We start from the raw sequence: 22,279 nt of genomic DNA on the forward strand, positions 1-22,279 counted from the left end.
CCCCCCACCTGCCCGCTTCCCCGTGTTCCTGCCAGCTGGTGACCAATGGGTCAGTCAGTCAACAATGGCCGTTGCAGTACCCACAATTCCAGGCACTACAGGAAGTTCTCCAATCCGTCGCCAGGGTAACGCCAGAGGGGAGGGGCAAGGTGGCTGGTTCTTGGTGCGACACTGGCTGGGGAAAGGAGAGAGAGTGTCTGATGGATCGGCCGGTCTGGGGGACTCCAAAAACCCATCCTAGAGAACAGTCGTCTGGATGGATGGACTGTGATTGCTGTTGGCACATCCCCGTGCTGAGAGTTTGGATCCTGGGAGCTAAGAAGACCAGAAGAAATAGGGACGGGAGTAGGCCATTCGGCCCCTCGAGCCTGGTCCGTCATTCAATAGGATCATGGCTGATCCGACATTCCTCATGTCCATTCTCCTGTCCTTTCCCCATCACCCTTGATTCCCTGACTGATCAAGAATCTATCTCAGCCTTAAATATACACAAGGACTCTGCCCCCACAGCTCTCTGTGGTCAGGTGTCCCAAAGACTCACAACCTTCTGGGAGAAGAAATTCCTCCTCATCTCAGTCTTAAATTGCCCCCCCCCCCCCCCTTTATTCTGAGACTCTGCCCTCTGGTCCTAGACTGTCCCATGAGGGAAAGCACCCTCTCAGCATTTACCCTGTCAGCCCTCTTTAGAATCCCATATGTTCCACTAAGATCGCACCTCATTCTTCTAAATTCCAATGAGTAGAGTCCCAACCTGTTTACCCTTTGCTCCTCAGGCAATCCCACCCCACCAGGGATCGTCCTAGTTGGACACGTCCCTCGCTGGGGGAGGGGAATTGCACACACCCTTGTTATTGTTGCACTGATTACTGAACTGATGCCGGCAAAAACACTGTGCTCCCAGCAGTGGGGGTGGCGAAGGAAGTATTCGTTCACCTAATGAGGTGACTCAAGCATCGGGAAGAAGGAGCCCAGTGGCTGACAAATCCCAGGTTTTACCTACACTTGGGGGCAGGAGTTTCCCCGCGGATCTCTGGACCCCATCACGAGGCACAAATGGAAAATCCCAGCTGCCTTCCAACGATGGGCCTGAGGTTGCCATGAACCAGTTGGACTGGTTACCTGCCGCGCACGAGTGGGTGACCAAGCTGCCCGCCTCTGGGGGAAATGGTCCGGGGCGGGAAAACAGCCTGGGAAGCGGCGCACTGGGCAACGGTGTGAAATCCCCCACCTGCATTCATCGTGTCCCCCCCCCCTCCCCCCGAGTGTAATTGAGAAAGCCCCTGCATAAAACTTGAGCCCTTGGTACAAAAGTAAAGGCTCGGAAGGCGAAATACTCCACAGCGTTTGTCTCCCACTTCGCCGGATGACATTTACATCACAGTTTGCAACCTCCATCTTCAAATAAAAACATGGCTGGTTTTGTGACTCAATGTGGTTAATGTCCATGGTCCAGGCTCCGAGCACCAATCAGCAGCGTTGCTGTAACAAGCCAAATTCTTTCAATTTTCTATTGGCCAGCCCTGGAATATCACAGCTGAAAAGCGATGACTCCATCCCGTGAAGGTAAAGCAGTGTGGTGTTGGCAGGGCTATGAATGTTGGGAAACGGCCCAACACACACCACTCCATTCAACACCTGCCATTGCCCCGTTCCACCTGCCCAAGGTGTCCCTTTGACGGTGAGAGCATTGAGTTACCTGCCCTATTGTCATGTGAGAGTACCTTTAAGAAATGGGTGTTTATAAATGGGTGTGTATATAAATATCTGTAGTGAGAGCACCTTTAGGAAATGGGTGTTTACTACTGCAGTGATGTCAGAGAGTGGGTGGAGCTGTCTGTCTGTCAGCTTTTTACTTTTGTTTTAGGCTGTTTGCTGCAGGGTGTGTTTTAGCTTTGTTTTCAGTGTTGGAGCTGAAGCCAGACAGAGCAGGTGTACTGTTGTTCTCTCTGCCATGAAAAGACTATCTCCTGATCATTTGGTGAATTCAAAATTATAAATGTTCTCAGTAGTGAATGTAAACCTAATGTGCTTCTGTTAAAAGGTGTTTTAAGTCTTATGGATGTATTCTTTGGGGGTTGTATTTGAATTAATGGTTGCTAAGATGTTCACTGTATGTTTTAAAAAGGTTAACTTGAGTTCATGTTTTGCTTTTAAAAAATACTTTTCCATTTCTGCCGCCCCACACCTGTAGAGTGGGCCGTGTGCTCCCCACACCACAATCTAGTAAAAGTTGTATGTCAGGGGAACTCCATGATACACTTTGGGGTTCTCTAAACCCTGGCCCATAACACTATAAAAAAAATTGGTCCCCTTGTTTTTAAATTCCATCGCTTCATCTCCTCCCCATCTCTGTAACCTCTTTCATTTGCAATCTCTCCGCTCCTCTAAGTTTGCTCGACTGCACACCTCCGGGTTTGATCGTACCATTATTGCCAGATGTTCCTCCAGCTACCTGAGCCCAGTGTTCTAAAATTCCCTCCCTGAAACCCCCCACCCACCACCACTCTTCCATCTCTCTGCTCTTCTTTAAGTCGCACCTCATAACCAACCTCCGTGACCGAGCTTCTGCCCGTCCGTCCTATGCTTCATGGCCCAGCGTCAAATTCTGACCAATAAGCCTCTTGCGAGACAACTCAGGATGCTTAAAATTCAAGTTGCCGCCGCTACGTTCAACCTTTCACCCAACCCTTGGCCTAAATTATCCAGGGGCTCTCTCACAGGAACATACAACATCGAGGCTTGGTCAGACTATCTTCCTGAACATTACTTTCCAATCACCCGCCTGGTCTTGCTCTGCACTGATAACCTGGCCACTGCCTTCCCTTTCCAAAAGCCACCTTCACATTTGACAGCTCACCACCACCTTCTCAAGGGCAATTAGGGATGGGCAACAAATCTTGGGCCTAGCCAGCGACAACCACATAAAAATAAATAAATAACTGCGCCAAAACAGTTATTTATATGAAGACATACCCCTGCGCGTGACCCCAGTGTAATGAGGTCATGTTACCGTATGTGGCAGTCACCACTGTTGTATTATAGTGTATATACTGCACTGCATACGAGGGTATTACGGTAAGGCCGCTGTACTACAGGTACGGGGGTAGATCCCTGCCTGCTGGCTCCGCCCAGTAGGTGGAGTATTAATGTGTGTGCTCTCCGAACTGCACCCATTTCGGCAGCAGCTGTAGGAGGCCACACGTCTCTGTGTAATAAAGCCTCGATTACTCTCTACTCTCGTCTCGTCGTTAAGTGATAGTGCATCACCGTACCAGAGGTTGTTTTCCCATAGGATCGTCCATGAAACCGTGGGTCGGACGCAGCCAGTCTAATGATCCATGATCGCGATGGCACGGTATTTAAAACACAGAAACAAACCATTCACAGACCAGCGGATCACAAGTTAGTGTTCATGCTCCACACAAAACAATTCTCCCTCATCTCCCCACACCCTCTGGCACCAAGTCGGGCAGCTCCAGCAAAGGATCTGCCCCAACGTTTCGGGCTAAATTTGGAACAGAGGCCGCGTCTCTCCCCGTGTAGACTGGGCGACTGCCCAAAGATCTGAAAACGTCCGCAGGAGGTGAAGGAATAACGGTTTCATTGTGGCAGGGGGGGGGGGGGGTTGGCTGGTCCTGTACGTGGCGAGCGAGAGCGGAAAATTTGGCCAAATCTGGCCTACACCCCCTTCGCTGCCAGGGGCACTGGGTGATTCCAGCCGAGAGCGAGGACGGAGGGCTCCGGCTGCAGTTTGTGATCCAAACCATGGGCATCATAGCAATGTTTCCGTTCCTGAAATGAGCGATGCTTCTGTTGAAAAGGTGGAAATTGTCATCAATGACCTCCTTCTCCTCGTGAATTCTGCCTCGGTCGTGTGAGTGAAGCCTGTTAGCTTCTGCTGGGCTGAAATATGACCAGCAGATGGGCGCAGCTGTGACAAACCTGGACTGAGAGCCCGGGGGGGGGGGCGGGGGGGGGGGGGGGGGGGGGGGGGTCTGTTTAACTCGCAAGGTACCAGAACACCCAAAGGCGGGAAGCACAAACTGACCTTGTCACCAGGCTGACCATTCGGCCCGGACTCGCCAATCAGACCCAACTGGCCCTTGATTCCTTCCGGGCCATCCTCCCCTCGCAGGCCCAATAAACCAGCTTCACCCTGTGGCCAAAGAAAGAGAGCAATCAGTTCATAGCATCACGTTCGCAAAGACTTCTCGCACCGACTGCAGCTCTGCGCACTCCCCACAAGGGGGCGGTGTGTCCCTTCCGTCGCCATTTGGTCGGACGGCTGCCGGATAATAGGCAGACTTGCATTTCTATAGCGCCTTCCGCGCCCACAGGGTGCTACCAAAGTGCTTGCCAGCCAGTGGAGTGCTTTTGAAGGCTGGGCAGCATTGCAATGGACGAAACACAGCAGCCAATCTGTGCATGGCAAGATCCCATACACAGCAATGGGGCGATGGCCGGATCATGCTTGTTCAGTGATCTGGCCTGCTGGTTTTCCAAAATACTCCCATTCTGAGGGGTCGTACGAGGTTAGAGATCAACATCTCGCCTGGAAGGTTTCACTGCTGACAGTGCCGCACTCCCTCAGTACTGCACTGGGAGTGCCAGCCGGACAGTTACTAGAATAGAATAGAATCTCTACAGTATAGAAGGAGGCCATTCGGCACAGCGAGTCTGCACCGACCCTTCCAAAGACCACCCCAGGCCAAGTCCCCCGCACTATCCTTATCTCCCTACCCAACCTTTGGACCTAAGGGCAATTTATCACGGCCAATCTACCTAACCCGCACATCTTTGGACTGTGGGAGGAAACCGGAGCCCCCGGAAGAAACCCACGCAGACACGGGGAGGACGTGCAGACTCCGCACAGTCACCCGAGGCCGGAATCGAACCTGGGTCCCTGGCGCTGTGAGGCAGCAGTGTCCCACCGTGCCGCCCTGCATTACGTTGGAGTGGGATTCGAATCCCCGACTTCTTGACTCAAGAGAGTGCCGCCCACTGACTCACCGCTCACTGACAAATGAACGAGAAATGAATGTTGACGATAAAGGGTTGGCAAGGCTGATTGTCCATCGCCAGACCCACTCTCCTAATTGCTCAAGTTAAATCATTCGAACAAGTACCGAAGCCTTCTACTCCCCGCTGAAGAACACAACATAAAACACTTTCCCCTCCTCACAATGCCGAACATTCGCTTTCCCACTCCAATGCCCCCAGGGGTGTTTTGCGTAATGCAAACTCCATCACCCCAGCTTGTTGCTGCGTCCGAGCAGAATGTCCTGTGAAACCAGTAAAACGTCCCATCCTTAGCATCTTGTTCAGTAAACTGAAAAGTTCAGATTAAGCTTGGAAGGATTAAACGGTCAGTAAGGTTTCATCCCGGAGGACTGGAATTCCAGCACGCTCAAAAAAATAAACCTCTTTGCTTCTCAGCTTCGTAGAACCAAATCCCCATGTGTGCACAGTACACATATGGGTGTTCTGTATGTTGACCGCAAGCAGAGGAATTCTGTGTTTAGATATACGCGACTGGAGCACTGATTAAAATGTTTGTTCCTCAGCCTGGGCACCACATGAAATAGGAGCAGGCTCATTCAGCCGCGTGGGCCTACTGCATTGTTCTGTAAAAGCTGGGCTAACCTGATGTGGCCTCCAACTCCACTCCCCCACCAGTTCCCCGTGGCCCTCAGCTCCCTTGCCTCGCTCCGTCCTGACCCACTGAAGACTAGTGACCCACGGAAGGAACGAATCGAAGCGAGTGACTGCGGATGCTGGAACCGGAAGGCGCTACGACCTTCCGTGGAGGGAGAACGGCCGCCAACGTTCTGAATCGTCACCCAGACTCGAGACTGTAGCTCTCCGCGCTCCCTCTCTCCACAGGTGCTGCCAGGCCGGGGAACGACCCCCTCCCCCCCACCCCACACACACACACACACACACAAACTCTGTCTTAAATCGGAGGACCTTATTCTGAAACCGTGCCCCTTAGGTTGAAGGGTATATTTGATCGGCAGACTAATAATCTGGAGGCCCAGGTGAATGCCCTGGGGACACACGGGGTCTAATCCCACCGCGGAAGCGGATAGAACTTAAATGCATTGAAAAAAATAAATTAAATTCCGGCATGAGCCTTTCGGGAAAGAAAACTGCCGTCCTTACCCAGTCCGGCCTGCAGCTGGCGCCAGAGCCACTGCTCCCTCGGGAAGGGCCGAATGAGCCACTCAGATCAAGGGGCAATTACGGAGGGGTAACAAATGCTGGGCCCAACCAGGAGCGCCCACCTCCCACAAAAGAATAAAAAGGAAAAGAAGCTCTCGAATCCTACCCGGAGGGGTAACATCCTCTCAGCATCTACCCTGTCCAACCCCCCACCCCCCCTCAGAAATGCACCTTTCAATGAGATTATTTGCCACAGGTCTGGACCCAGCATTCCCCTCGCAGGCAGCCGAGTCAACCACAGAACGACAGGAAGGTTAAGACACAGAAAGAAGCCAATTAGCCCATCGGGTTTGTGCCAGGTGAAGACAAACTAGCCACCCCTTTCCAATCCCACCTTCCAGCACCTGGTCGGTACCCTTGCAAGGTCGCCCCGCCTCAGGTGCCGATCCGTAGGCCCTGAAAATGAAGTAGTCAGGAATGAATGACGAGGGACTGTCACCAAGAATAGGAGGCAGTGTGAAGATGGATTACAATGGATAGAAGGACGTATTGTGGCCACCCAGCCCCAGAATTCGTGAGCAGGGTCAGTGACTGGAAGTGTTGCCGGTCAGAGGTGAAGCCCAAGGTCGGGTAATGTGATGAAATGATAAAACATCAGGAAACATAGCCCACGTGACGCTCCTCCGAACAAAACACTTTGACACAATGGGAGAATGTGTAAGGGATTGAATAACAAACCATGTCCCTTCATCAGAATCTCGCGAGGATTTGATGCCAAGCTTTATCTGTTGTTGAGAAGAGGAAGATTAATAATTAATGATTATAAAATGATTCTCCCAATCAAGGACCTCGGCATAGTCCAGGGTTCGTGTGGGTGATGTGGAAAAGGGCAGGGAAACTGGGGCCCGTTTGACAGAGGTGACACACACATGATGGGCCGAATGGCTCCTTCTGTATGATCCGATAGCAGGGGCTGACACTATTCAGCCGCACAGAGGCTGGGAAATTCTGATGGCGCCGGGCACCGCCAATTAGGAGAGTGGGGGTTGAAGCGAGAAAGGGGGAGAGGACAATGTGGGAAAGTGTGAGGTTCTGCACTTTGGAAGGAGAAATGGAGGCATGGACTATTTTCTAAATGGGGAGATGCTTAGGAAATCAGAAGCACAAAGGGACTTGGGAGTCCTTGTTCAAGATTCTCTTAAGGTTAACGTGCAGGTTCAGTCGGCAGTTAGGAAGGCAATTGCAATGTTACCATTCATGTCGAGAGGGCTACAATACAAGACCAGGGATCTACTTCTGAGGCTGTATAAGGCTCTGGTCAGACCCCATTTGGAGTATTGTGAGCAGTTTTGGGCCTCGTATCTAAGGAAGGGTGTGCTGGCCTTGGAAAGGGTCCAGAGGAGGTTCCCAAGAATGATCCCTGGAATGAAGAACTTGTCGTATGAGGAATGGTTGAGGATTCTGAGTCTGTACCCGTTGGAGTTTAGAAGGATGAGGGGGGACCTTATTGAAACTTACAGGATACTGCGAGGCCTGGATAGAGTGGACGTGGAGAGGATGTTTCCACTTGTAGGAAAATCTAGAACCTGAGGACACCATCTCAGACTGAAGGGACGATCCTTTGAAACTGAGGTGAGGAGGAATTTCTTCTGCCAGAGGCTGGTGAATCTGTGGAACTCTTTGCCGCAGAAGGCTGTGGAGGCCAAATCACTGAGTGTCTTTAAGACAGAGATAGATAGGTTCTTGATTAAGAGGGGGTCAGAGGTCATGGGGAGAAGGCAGGAGAATGGGGACGAGAAAAATATCAGCCATGATTGAATGGCGGAGCAGACTCGATGGGCCGAGTGGCCTGCTCCTATGTTGTCATAGAATTTACAGTGCAGAAGGAGGCCATTTGGCCCATCAAGTCTGCACCGGCTCCTGGAAAGAGCACCCCACCCAAGCCCCCACCCTATCCCCATAACCCAGTAACCCCACCCAACACTAAGAGCAATTTTGGACACTAAGGGGAATTTAGCATGGCCAATCCACCTAACCTGCACACTGTGTGAGGAAACCGGAGCACCCGGAGGAAACCCACGCACACACAGGGAGGACGTGCAGACTCCACACAGACAGTGACCCAAGCCGGAATCGAACCTGGGACCCTGGAGCTGTGAAGCAATTGTGCTATCCACAATGCTACCGTGCTGTGAAATGAATGAAATGAAAATTGCTTATTGTCACAAGTAGGCTTCAATGAAGTTACTGTGAAAAGCCCCTAGTCGCCACATTCTGGCGCCTGTTCGGGGAGGCTGGTACGGGAATCGAACCGTGCTGCTGGCCTGCCCTGGTCTGCTTTCAAAGCCAGCGATTTAGCCCTGTGCCATTCTAGCACCTGTCTTATGGAATAAGCAAACCTGGGAAGAGGAAAGGTTGAGGAGAGATAAAGACCGAGGGAGAGAGAGAGAGAGAATGGGGGAGAGAAAGAGAAAGCAAGGGAATGAAAGAGATAGAACAATCTAGGGAAAGACAGAGAGAGAAAGAACCAGAGAGAAAAAGAGAGAGAGAAAGAGAGAGAAAAAGAGACAGGGAGAGAGAAAGAGAGAGAGAGATGACACCCGATTCGAATGGGTATTTCTGGGCAAAGGGAGGATCTGTGGAGAGACAAAGTGAAAGTTTACCAGAATAGGCGGCTGCAGGGTTAGTCAGAGAGAGACGGTGTGTGTGTGTGTGTGTGAGGGGGGGGGGCACAGGCAAAGGGGGAGATAAAGAAAGTATCCAAAAGAAAGCAAGAACAAGCCAGAGACACCGGAACACCTATTGAGTCGGCAATTCTATTATACTCAGCTTGTTAACACAAGGTCACACACACAAAACTCACCCTGTCTCCTTTGGGTCCCATGTCTCCCTTATAACCGGGGAATCCATCCTCCCCCTGGATCAACAGGAAGGTCAGAAATCATGGATTAGTTTGAGTGAGCAATGTCTTTGGGTCACACACACACACACAAAGCTCAACAAAAACAGCAGAGAACGTATTTATACATCAGCAGCACGGGGTCAGCCAATGGCCTCCCTCGCTTCTCCACAACGGGTTATTCATAGGGGAGGGGGGTTTAGCACAACGACACGGTAGATTCCCCCCTCTTACTGTGGATTGGATCACCCCATGCATCATCCTAGTTGCCAACAGGTTGGATGGAGCCCATCACTCTGGTTAAACAGCCAACTCCCCCCAATCTCCAATACAGTTTTATAAGTAAGCAACTCTAAAGTGTGATAAGAACTTGAAAACAAAAGCTTCAAAAAACCCCAATGATCCCCCCCCCCCCCCTCCCCCGATTCCCGCCACCACCACCCCTCCCCCCTCTTGTCTTCTCTCACCGCAGCACCCCGGAGACTCCAGGACCAGCCCTGGAGGGGTTGGCAAGCCTCTGGCTGCCACATACCCAGTGTGCATTTGACCTCTCACCTTCTCTCCTTTGTGCCCCTTCAGCCCCCTGTTTCCGTCAGCGCCCTGCGGGGAGAGAGGTTAACGGGGCGATTAGAGGGTCGTCAAGCCAGCGACAGAGATGCTGCAGTTTTAAAAATCCGATGGTTCTCCGCTTCCCGGAGAGGAGCGAGTCTCTGGAACGTGCTGGTGACCGCCGTAGTGAACACTGACCGGATCTCGGCTCTCAAGAGGTGCCCGTCTCGGGCACGTGATCACGTGATGAAAACGGTGAATCATTGTTGGGCGGCTGAGTGCGTCACTCCTGGACTGATTCAACCATGAGGCGGACAAGCAGAAGTAGGCCATTCGGCCCACCTGCTCCGCCATTCAAGTGAGATCATGACCGATGTGATTTCAATCGTTGGAGGGAATGGGGGGAGTATTCTGGGGGGTGGAGGGGGGGGGGGGGTCTTGGAGGGCTTGGGGGGGGAAGGGGGGGTCCTGGAGGGCTAGGAATAGGCAGGTCAACAAGATGTATCCAGCCACGAAGCTCCAGCGATCGTGGTGTGTGGGGCCAGGTTAGCACTTTCTTGGCCCCGGTTTCTGCTTGTTCTTAGGGCGGGGCTGCCAGAGGGCGGATTAACCCAGTGCAAAACCAGACTGCGTGTCGGAGGGGGGGGGGGTTTAACGGAACAAGTCAAAACCAGGGAGGGCTTTACCCCCAATGACCCCTCACACACCCACTGCAGACAATGTCCTTGAAGTGTTCCAGCCGGAAACATCGGCAGTTGTGTCACTTCACCAGATGCCGTCACAGGCTGGGAGTCAAGGGTCAAGTAAATCAAGAGGGCACTTTAGAAGATTCCAGAAATGACTTTCCAGATCGAAACCCTCCATGGTGAGTTAATGAACATTCGACGCCGAAGAAGGACAATGAATGTTTTCAGAAACAGTTTTTTCTTGACAGACACATCATGTACAAACAAAGAGTTTGTCCTTTTTCCTTCATTACGAATCTGCGAACCCTTTGCACACTGACCCCACTCTCTCTCTCACGGACACGTGCTCACACACACATGGACATGCGCTCACACACACATGTATGGATGCATACACACATACACACAGACGTGCACAGACATGCGGACAGACGGACAAACACAGACACGTACGCAGTCACACACAGATGCACGCACAGGACACACAGGACGCACACATGGACAAACACAGACACGTATGCAGTCACACACAGATGCGCGCACGGACCCACAGACGCACACACGGACAGACACAGACACGTATGCAGTCACACACAGATGCGCGGCACGGACACACAGACGCACACACGGACAGACACAGGCACGTATGCAGTCACACACAGATGCGCGCAACGGGACACACAGACGCACACACGGACAAACACAGGACACGTGCGCAGTCAAACACAGTCACGGACAGACGCGGCACAGACACACACAGATGCACGGGACACACACACACACACACACCATAACCCCCCCCAACACACACATACACACCACAAACCCACACACACACACACCACAAACCCCCACACACACACACCACAAACCCACACACACACACACCATAACCCCCCCCACACACACACACCACAAACCCCCCCCACACACACACACACCACAAACCCACACACACACACTCCCACACACCACAAACCCACACACCACAAAACCCACACACACACACCCACACACCACAAACCCACACACACCCACACACACACACCCACACACCACAAACCCACACACACCCACACACACACACACACACCACACACCACAACCCACACACACCACAAACCCCCACACACCCACCCACACACCACAAACCACACACACACACACACATAACCCCCCGCACACACACATACACACCACAAACCCACACGCAACACACACACCAACAAAACCCCCACACACACACACCACAAACCCACACACCCACCCACACACCACAAACCCCCACACACACACACACACACCACAAACCCCCACACACACACACACCACAAACCCCACACACACACAACCCCCCCCACACACACACCACAACCCCACACACACGACAACCCCACAACCCACACAAACCACACCCACCCACACACCACAACCCCCACATACACCACAACCTCACTCACACTCACACATACACCAGAACCCCCCCCCCCAACCTCCACACTCACACACGACGCGTTCTTACCTTGACACCTCGAACTCCAGGGTATCCTACTGGTCCCTGTGCACCTGGAGGACCCCTGCAAAAGAATGGCCTGGGTTATATTTCTAATGGCACTTTGTAGTAACAGAAAATATGAAGCTTCTTTCCCTTGTCATGTGAGGGACCTTTAAGAAATGGGTGTTTATAAATGGGGGTGTATATAAATATCTGCAGTGAGAGTACCTTTAAGAAATGGGTGTTTACTACTGCAGTGATGTCAGAGAGTGGGTGGAGTTGGGCTGTCTGTCAGCTTTTTATTTTTGTTTTAGGTTGTTTGCTGCAGGGTGTGTTTTAGTTTCGTTTTCAGTGTTGGAGCTGAAGCCAGACAGAGCAGGTGTACTGTTGATGTCTCTGCCATGAAAACACTATCTCTTGATCATTTGGTGAATTCAGAATTATAAAAATGCTTTCAGTCGTGACTTTAACCTGATGTGCTTCTGGTAAAAAGGTGTTTTTTAAGTCGTATGGATGTCAAAAGGAAAGTTAAAGGTTTGTGTGTGGGGTTGTAGTCTTTGGGGGTTGTATTTGAATTAATGGTTGCTAAGATGTTCACTGTCTGTTTTAAAAAGGGTTAACTTGAGTTCATAGAATAAACATTGTTTTGCTTTGAATAATACTTTTCCATTCTGCTGTCCCACACCTGTAGAGTGGGGCCGTGTGCTCCCCATACCACAATCTAAAAGTTGTGGGTCAGGTGAACTCCATGATACACTTTGGGGTTCTCTAAACCCTGGCCCATAACACCCTACAGTAAAACGCTGAATACTAAGATTGAAAATGGTTAAGGGAAAAACTCGGGAGATAAAGGTTTGTATCTTTATACTGATGGGATAATCGGCCAATCTCGGTCTCTGATCAGGGTGATTTAGTTCTGTGGCACAACCTTTAACCTCCTGCAACCCATGGCTTCCCCAGATCGGAGGCTGGGTTCTAACACCTACCGGGTGTCTGCGGTTCCTCATCCGAGGTGTAACTTCGCGTGCAAGCTTATCAACGTCGCGAGGACAGCGTGTTCTCTGACTGTGATGGGGGTAACCGCCAGGCTCACATTCTGTCCTCACCTGAAGTTTGCCTGTTTTTGCCAGCAGGGGCCGCTGGACAGCTTCTGGGTGTGGGAGTTTCTGGCCAATGCTGCCGTGAGGACAGGGGGGGGGGGGAGGAGGGTGGGGGGGGGAGTTGGCGAGAGGCAAGACAGCTAAACCATGGGCGGCACCAAGACACCGTGCTAGCCTGCGCTGGGAAGGAGATTTTCTTTCTGTCCGTTCCTCCTGCTGTCCCCTCTGAGACGGAACGGGTGGCTTCCCCACCTGCCCCAGCAGCTGGGAGCGAGAGTAGAGAGTTCACAGCGTGGAAAAAAAGAGTGGATGCGAAGAGAGTGAGGGGGGCGGGGAGAGTGCGAGGTGGGGCGAGATTGGCAGCTGCAGCAACGTCGCAGCCAGCAGAACGGAGCCTGCGGCAGTGCCAGGACAAGAGAAATAATCCAAGCCCCACTCACTGACTGCTGCCCGACGTGGTTCCGTGGGTCTGTTGCCCTTGCCTCTCGAGTCCGAGTGCCGTGGGTTCAAGCCCCACCACTCCAGGGGCAGCACGGACGCGAAGGTGGCTGCTGCCTCTCTGCTCATTTTTGGATGAGGTGGGGGGGTCAAACATCTTTGCTCACTAGGCATTCCGAATTCCTCCGGAAACTCGGGTCCCGGGTTCAATTCCAATCTCGGGGTGACTGTCTGTGTGGAGTTCGCACTTTCTCCCCGTGTCTGCGTGGGTTTCCTCCCACAGTCCAAAGAGGTGCTGGGTTAGGTAGATTGGCCGTGATAAACTGCCCCTTAGTGTCTAAAAGAAAAACCAATGAGGTGCGGTTACGGGAATAGAGCAAGGGAGTGGGCCTGGGTAGGGTTGCTCTTTCAGAGGGTCGGTGTAAACCTGATGGACCAAATGTCCTCCTTCTGCACTGTTGGGATTCTAGAACAAGGGGGTCACTATTGAAATATGAGGACCAAGGGGCAGCACGGTGGCGCAGTGGTTTAGCACTGCTGCCTCACGGCACCGAGGTCCCGGGTTCGATCCCAGCTCTGGGTCAGTGTGGAGTTTGCACGTTCTCCCCGTGTCTGCGTGGGTTTCGCCCCCACAAACCCAAAGATGAGCAGGGTAGGTGGGACTGGGCGCGCTAAATTGCCCCTTAATTGGGAACGGTAAATTTATTAAAAAACATCTACATATATAAGGGCCCCTCATTTAAAACAGAAATTAGGAGAATTATTTCTCTCGGTGCGCTGTTGGCTGGGAATCCCACGGGGAGGGCTGAGGAGACGGCGGGGAAAGAGAATCCCGCCGCCAGTGAACGGGCCGGAGAATTCCGGCCTCGGGGTCATGACCTCATTGCTATTTGTGGGAGCTTGCTGTGCACAAAACTGGGAACCGCATTCCCTACAACAGCAACCAGGCTTCAGAAAGTACTTCATTGAGGGTAAAGGGCTTGATGTCGAGGAAGACGCCATCCAACTGCATCCGGCAAAAAGGAGTCCAGCAATCAACTGTGATTGGGATCTCACTGAAACGACACTATTTAAACAGGAAAGCAAGTGGCGGCAGAAAAGTGGTGGTGGGGCTGGAGGAACGACCGACTGACTAAGGGTTGAACGCCGTTACTTCCTCCTATTTGGAAACCCTGAGAGAATTATTGCCGTTTTGCCAGGAAGGGAGACAGCGAGAGAGAGAAATAATTGGGATACCTCCACCGCGGAAAAGGAGCAAGTCCTGCCCAAGTTAGAGCGAGTTAAAGGGACTCTGGGAAGGTCACAACACTGTCCCCAAATCCAAAGTCTTCCTTTAACCAAGTGTGTCCAGGGATGACACGATTGCAGTGATACCTGTACACAAGTGCAAATCCTGTTACATGGGAGGGGTTCAAGGCAAGGTATTTATGGGGGGCAAAATTCTTTTCGATAGGCTGGGATTTAAAATTGAAGCCTATTCCCCCCCCCCCCCCCCCCCCCCCCCGACGAGTCTACGCCCAGGCTTTGCCGATCAAGCACAGTGAGCACCAACAGTAAACAGACTCACATCACCAAACAGAGAACAACTGATGACTGCAGTTGATACCCATTAAGCCTGGTCATGATCGCGCCAACCAGTCAGTAAATGACCTACCGCATTCCCCTTATCGCCTGCTGGACCTTCTCGACCAGGGTGACCCTGAAACACAAATAAAGTTGCACTGAACAGCTTGCGAGCAATCAATACACTTCACGTGGGCACCATGGCCTTTCCAAAAGTATTAATGGTACTTTTAAAACGATGTTTCCAAATACTTTGAAAATTACTTTGTGTGTGCACCAATACTTTCCTTCCTTGATAATGTCCTGTACATTCCGTTCCAGGGTTCCCAATCCCCAGTGGGCCATTTCCAGGAAGTTCCATCAAATGACACCTTCCTCTCAAAATAACCTTTTCCAGCCACAACTCCAATGATTTTTTTCTAATTAATTGATTAATCAAATTCTTCAGGGTTTTATTTTTAATGGTATTCCTTCTAGCTTTTGTCAGCCAGGAGTTTCAATCTCCAATTCCTGGAGGCTCCAGGACAATCCTGGAGGGGTTGGCAAACACTCCGCAGAAGACCGGATGAGCAGCCAGGCCTTCGATTTAGTATCTTTCAATTAAATCGGGGCGACGACAGCGGGCCCATGCACGTCTCCATTCTAATGATATTCACCTCCGTGTCCGAGGAGGTAACAGCTAATCCTTTGGTCGATTGTTACTGTTGAGAGGTTCTGGCATTGTCCAATCTAGACTCTCTCCATGGGACAGCGCAAGTCCAAACAAAAGCCGTACAGGGAGTGTGGGAATGGGAATATTGAAGGGCGCAGATCTCGGTGCAGTTTATTTCAGAAAAAAAGTGAACTCACAAAACAACTGTACATATAAAAATAGAATGTACCCCTCGGTCCAACTGGTCCACACCATTGGTAATGCCACTGTGCGGAGAGACTGCACATCCTCCCCGTGTGTGCGTGGGTTTCCTCCGGGTGCTCCGGTTTCCTCCCACAGTCCAAAAGATGTGCAGGTTAGGTGGATTGGCCATGCTAAATTGCCCTTAGTGTCCAAAATTGCCCTTAGTGTTGGGTGGGATGCTGGGTTATGGGGATAGGGTGGAGGTGTTGACCTTGGGTAGGGCGCTCTTTCCAAGAGCCGGTGCAGACATCGATGGGCCGAATGGCCTCCTTCTGCACTGTAAATTCTATGAAAATACGACTCTTGCCCCTTTCCCACCGTATCCATCCATTCTTTTCTCCCCCGTGCTAGTCTAGGTTCCCCTTATCGCATTGATACTATTCACCTCAATACTCTGTGGCAAGCGAGAGCTCCACATTCTCACACCCTCCGGGTAAAGGCAACCCCTGAATACGCTATTGAGTTTATCAGCGACACCTTCATAGGGTTAGGACGAGGGAGTTCGCCTAGCTAGAATGCTCTTTAGGAGGATCGGTGCAGACCTCGATGGCCCGAATGGCCTCCTTCTGCTCTGTAGGGATACTAAAAGTGGAAACTCTTTTTTTCCCACCTCTACCTTGTCGGAAAACCTTCAGGATTAGAAGGTGCGCACGTTCTGGAACCCCAAGAGAAACTGGACCAGTTACTGGATCAGTTCCCCTCAATTAGCCCATTCATGGCATCGCTGGGGCTAATAATCCAGAGTGGCTCGTGCTCTGGGGACATGGGTTCAAATCCCACCCACAGGACAAGTTGGATTCAATTAATAAAATCTGGAATTGGAAGCTCGTCTCAGTAATGGTGACCACGGAACAAACGTCGATCGTCGTAAAAACCCACGTCCTTTAGGGAAGAAAATCTGCTGACCTCCGCGTGACTCCAGACCCACAGCAAATGCGGGTGACCTCCCAACCACCCTCTGGAATGGTCGTAGCACGACATTCAGTTCAAGGGCAATTAGGGTTGGCAACAAGTGTTGGCCCGACCAGGAAACGGCCAACATCCCATGAAAGAATTTTTAAAATAATACTGTCACCCTCCCCCCAGTCACCCAGTGGATATCGGGAGTTTAAATTGGTCACGTTGATTGAGTGAGGGTGAAGAACCTTCCGGCGAAACGAGGGAAGCAACGCCTCCCCCTTTACAACGTCGGGCAGGTGGATGATTGTTTACATCATCCGTTGATGAAAAACACAAAACACAAACTTCAAAAACTAAATTCCATCTTTTCAAAACCCAAGGACAAGATCAAAAAAAAATTTTTTTGAAGACCTTACTTCAAATGCTTGGATCCGCACGAAAACCTAATTTACTGGGGGGGGCGGGGGGGGGCCTCTGCGATCTGTCTGTGCCTGCCTGAGACACAGCTGCTAGCCATAATACAGCTGCCAATGCACCCCAATAATATCAAACATCTGCACGCAAGATTTCCTCCACTCCTAATGTTCCTCACTTAACCGTGCAATGTTCCGTTAGCCCCTTCTGCGCACTAGGTTTCTAAAGTCCTGATATCTCGCGTTAGCCACGGCAGTGGAGGCGCCATTTTGACCGTGAATGCGTCTCTCCTGCCCGTCTCGCGTTCCTGAGTATTAAATGGACATTGCCGGTTGACCAATTGGTCACGTTTGAGCTGAACCTCAGACCTCATGGCTTCTTTCATTGTTTGTTCGCTTCCTCTTCCAGCCAATCCTTCCTCACAAAAGGCGTTCATTCGTGGGATTGGCGTCGCCGGCAAGGTCAGCATTTTTTTGCCTACCCCTAATTGCCCCTTCAACCCAATAGCTTCCCCCGTGCAAGTTAAGAGTCAACCACATCTCTGTGTGGGTCTGGAGTGACATGTAGGCCAGACCGGGTAAGGACGGGCAGATTTCCTTCCCTGAAGGGGCATTAGTGAACCAGATGGGTTTTTTCCAACAATCGGTGAGAGTTTCCTCGTCACCATTACGGAGATTAATTTTGCATTCCAGATTTAATGAATTGAATTTAAATTTGACCAGCTGTCGAGGGGGGGGGGTGCTGATATGACCTTAGGAAGTGGGAGCAGGATTTGGGCCTTTTGGCCCATCAAGCCTGCTGCACCATTCAATACTTCTGCTTGATCGGACTGTGGACTTCATTCCATTTTCATAGAGTCACTGTGGTGCAGGAGGGCCATTCGGCCCATCGAGGCTGCACCAACCCTCCAAAAGAACACCCTATCCAGGTCCACTCCCCTATCCAACATGCCCCTATCCCCGTGACCTAACCTGTACATCCCTGGACACTAAGGGATAATCCACCTAACCTGCAATCTTTGGACTGTGGGAGGAAACCGGAGCACCCGGAGGAAACCCACGCACACATGGGGAGAACGGGCAAACTCCACACACAGTCACCCAAGGCCGCAATCGAACCCTGGTCCCCTGGTGCTGTGAGGCAGCAGTGCTAAACACTGTGCCACCCCGTGCCTATCAACCCCTTCACACCACAGGCTCAGGAGATGGTCGTATATTGGTAACGTCGCTGGTCTAGCGATCCAGAGGCCCCGTCTAACACTCTGAAGGTGTGGATTCAAACCACAGCGAGGGGAATTCAAGTTCAATGAATAAATCTGCGATACAAGTCTCAGTAATGGTGACCGTGACAACTATCAGTTGCGGTTCGCTAACTCCCCTTAGGGAAGGAAATCTGCCGTCCTTACCCTGGTCTGGCCTACACGTGACTCCAGACCCACAGCAAAGTGTTGGACACCTGAATGTCCTTTGAAATGGCCGAGCAAACCGCTCAGTTGAAGGGCAATTAGGGATGGTCAACAAGTGCGCAACGTAAAAGTTTACTCTCAATAATCCACTATCCTAAAGTCTTTGATTGAATCTTTTACCTCGGACCTTTCATTCAAGGCCCCCCCAATCACTGGGAAGAGCCCGACTCGATTGGTAATGTTCCACCCAGATTCAGCTTTGAAAGCCTCCGCCCAGCCACTCTGAATCTAGTCCTTTCTAAAGTAGTTGTTTTCCAAGTCTTTGTACAGATCTGGACTAGCTCACAGCAGACGGGGTTCTGAGAAGCGGCCCTCTACCTTCGCTTTGCCTCAGACCCTTTCCTGTGGTGCCCCAAAAAGAATGAGTCAAGAGTTTTCAAAAACCGGCAGGGCGGGGGGGCGGGGGGGGGGGGGGGGGGGGGGATTCTCCAGTTCCCCCAGCCGGGCGTTCCTCGGGGGCGCGGCGCCCGCTGGCGACGGGATTCTCTCTTCCCGTCGCTTGTCGATGGGAAAGCCACCCCATGCCGCCAGGAAACCAGCAGGCCGGGGGGGGGGGGGGGGCAGCTGCCAGCGGGGAAAGGGAATCCCAAGGGCCGGAGAATTCCAGCCCAGCTCTTTGTAGCGCACAATGACTTACGCGAGGCGAGAAGCGATGAAGTCGATCTAGGCTTTATTAAGCGAGACTTGTCCCCAGCAGCTCAGCAACAGAATGAGGCTGCGGGGAGAAACTCGGGCTCTTATACTCCGCCTTCAGGGCGGAGCCAGAAGTCGGCAGATCCAACCAGGACCCGGGACCTGTCAGCCAATAGCCTCTCGGCTTCACAGGTACCACATTACCCCTAATACATACCACCACACTCTTCATTTCCGCAGGGCGAGGATGAATGCGACAGAGGAAGAGAATGAAGACTTGGGTGAAACCCCGGAGAAGCTGCCATGGTGGCTATTTTGTTTTAGCCTGTGCAGCAATCGCCAAGCTGGGCAACGGCTCCCGCAGCGGCTAAATGGAGCTCTCTGAGCCCTCCGCTGAATTCTGTCAGGGGGCAGCCTTCACTGACGTGAGGCAGTCTGGGTTCCCTGCAAGGCCCCATCCCTGCTAATTCGCTGCACAAAGGTCTTGGCCAATATGGAAAGGGTTGAGGAGCGCCCAATGCTGGTGGGGCAGGCTGAGGGCAGCCGGGCGGGCTGTGAGACCTGGGCTGAGGAAGTGGTTTTTTAAGTGGAGACGTGTTAGTTCCATTCCCGCTACTGTTATCCCCTGGCACGATGGTCAGAGCCACACAGACTGGCGGGCTGTGAGGGGGGGTGGGGGTTGCGATCACCGAAATAGACAGACACAAGAGAGATGGTGAGGGAGAGAAATTGGGAGTTAACAAGCCCCAGGTGAGGGAGCCATCCAGCTAACAACATGGTGCACTTGAGTGCGGCAGAGACGCAAGAGGAGGCTTCCCAGGTATGGGCACAGTGACCAAGTCTTTACCTTAATAGAAAACCAAAGAGCTTCGGGTGAGAAAAAAAGGAGGAGCAAAAATGAGACTCAGAAGTGCTGTCGCTACAACATCAATACTCGCAAGACAGCAACCTGAAGATTAGGGAGAGATGTCATGCTCAGGGTCACAGAGTTGACACTACACCATTGATAATGCTCACCGGAGGACCATCTATTCCCAGTAGCCCCAGCAGTCCCCTGCTTGCCTGGAGGTCCCTGGATCGATTGGAGAAGAGAGGCAACATGTTAGTCAAACCAATTCAAATAGCGAGATACCAAGTTGAGCCCAGCTCCTGAACTGTACACCGTGAACATTCAACCGCCGGCTTTCCTTCCTGCATACCAACACAGTCTGCAACTATCGCACGGCACAGAACGTGGTTTCCACACGTGCAGAGGCTGTACTCCAGACAGGTAGAGTCACACCATTAACAAATAAATCTAGACAAATACTCCGAGACAAGACTGAACTATCCCCACCCCGTTCCTTCAGCTACAACTGAAACATGTCACAGCATAGTCCAGGGCAGCATGCTAATGAGGATTAAAAGCGCATATTATCAGTGGAGCATTGAACAATTTCTCTTCCCATCTGAATACTGGAATGGTTTTAATAAACTGTAAATGCGGAACTTGGGCCCAACTGTGCCGTAACAACGTGTCAACGTGTGGCATTAAGTAAAACTGATCAGGTAAAGAGGCATGGACGCCAACGTGTGCACAGCAGGATCCCACACACGGCAATTAAGTCATGATCAGATAATCTTTCTTATTGGGGATAATAATTGAGGGATGAATGTCGGCCAGTCCCTGTCCTGCTCGCACAAGATCTAACTTTTCTCCCGTCTCTCTCATCTCCAAGTTCAGTTCGCAACTGCGCTCAGATCGCACAAGGCACGGCAAGAGGAACCTTTCGAGAACTTACTTTATCACCGGGAAGTCCAATTGGGCCTTGGGGTCCAGGAAAACCCTGTCAAGAAACAATACATAAATCAGGACAGTTTCTTCGAGCAAAAAGGTAACGGTAAAGTTGCGTGGTCCCAGATGACCACAGGCTGCTTTCCCCTTTGAGGGAGTGGTGATTTAACTGGAGGATCACCACACCTCAGGCGTGGGGCGAGGTTGGGAAGGCGGGCGGGGGGCCTTCATGAGTAACCTCAGTTGGGACGGGAACTGGACCCGCGCTGCTGGCCCCGCTCCGCATCACGAACCAACTGGAGCTAAGCCGGTCCCCATGACGTTCAAGTAGCTCAACGCAGGAGGCCTGAAGGGGCATCTCCCACCTCAGAGAAGCTGATAATGTGACGCACAGACAATTCACTGCTCCAGTTATGCATCCACCGGCTGATCCTGCGCGAGTGGCGTGGGATCGGAGGTTCGGAATGATCTGCGTTTTGTTTTTATGTTTAAAGGATGGTGGCAAAAAACCTTATTGGGAACCTGCACTTGTGAAACAGAGTGACAATGGTGCGATTACCCGTTTAAGAAGCAAGGCGCTTCTTCCTCAGCCCGGGTACAATATGATTTGGCCATTAATGCGGCATCACTCACTCTGACAGAGTAACCAGACGTTTTTAATATTTAACTAGATTACCCAGCGTTTGATGGATGGAGATCAGACTGCTGAGGGACCAACTGGAGTCTAATTGGATCAGTACGTCCAAAAGTGAATGGCTCAGTACCTGGGGAGTGATTGCTCTGACGTTACTGTGAGGTAAACGATTTCCTGGATCCTGGCACTAATTGGCACGGTGGACTTCGCCAGTCCCGCATGCATTCCACAAGCAATTTCCAATGAATAGTAATTATCAACGTCCACAAGAGTGATTAAATGACAGCTTTATTACCCCCCCCCCCCCCCCCCCCCCGCCAAGCTTCAGAGGATAAACGCGTAGACCATCAGCAAGACCGGAAGACCCAGCCGCCGGAAAAATGCCGGGTCACCTGCGGGGGTGGTGTGGAAAATCCCACTGCAGGATGCCACAGGGAATTATACAGAGAGATCAAACATGAAAGGGTAACAATTCAAGTGACAGGGTCCGATTCTCTTTTATCAAGACACACCTTAATCATTTTCGTACACTTTCAGTGCGTTCTCACCTGAGGCCCTGGGTTGCCTTGCTGACCTGGAGACCCAGGGTCACCTTGAAGGCCCTGAGGGAGGCAGATACACAAAGAGTATTTATTATTCCATTATACTGTTCGATATGCTCACCTTCGTTAC

The 22,279-nt window shown here is 51.6% G+C and overlaps 1 protein-coding gene across 1 annotated transcript in view; it reads right to left on the minus strand.

Moving 5' to 3' along the window:
- Positions 1-22,279, minus strand: part of LOC140403200 (uncharacterized) — a 330,215-nt gene that overhangs the window by 116,273 nt on the left and 191,663 nt on the right. The window contains 9 exon segments of the mRNA XM_072490949.1: positions 4,049-4,156; positions 9,026-9,079; positions 9,617-9,661; positions 11,819-11,871; positions 14,983-15,028; positions 20,217-20,252; positions 20,254-20,271; positions 20,981-21,025; positions 22,156-22,209. Coding sequence (XP_072347050.1) covers positions 4,049-4,156; positions 9,026-9,079; positions 9,617-9,661; positions 11,819-11,871; positions 14,983-15,028; positions 20,217-20,252; positions 20,254-20,271; positions 20,981-21,025; positions 22,156-22,209 — 459 coding nt within the window.

Source organism: Scyliorhinus torazame, chromosome 27 (genome assembly GCF_047496885.1).
Source record: "Scyliorhinus torazame isolate Kashiwa2021f chromosome 27, sScyTor2.1, whole genome shotgun sequence".
In the NCBI taxonomy this organism is placed as follows: domain Eukaryota; kingdom Metazoa; phylum Chordata; class Chondrichthyes; order Carcharhiniformes; family Scyliorhinidae; genus Scyliorhinus; species Scyliorhinus torazame.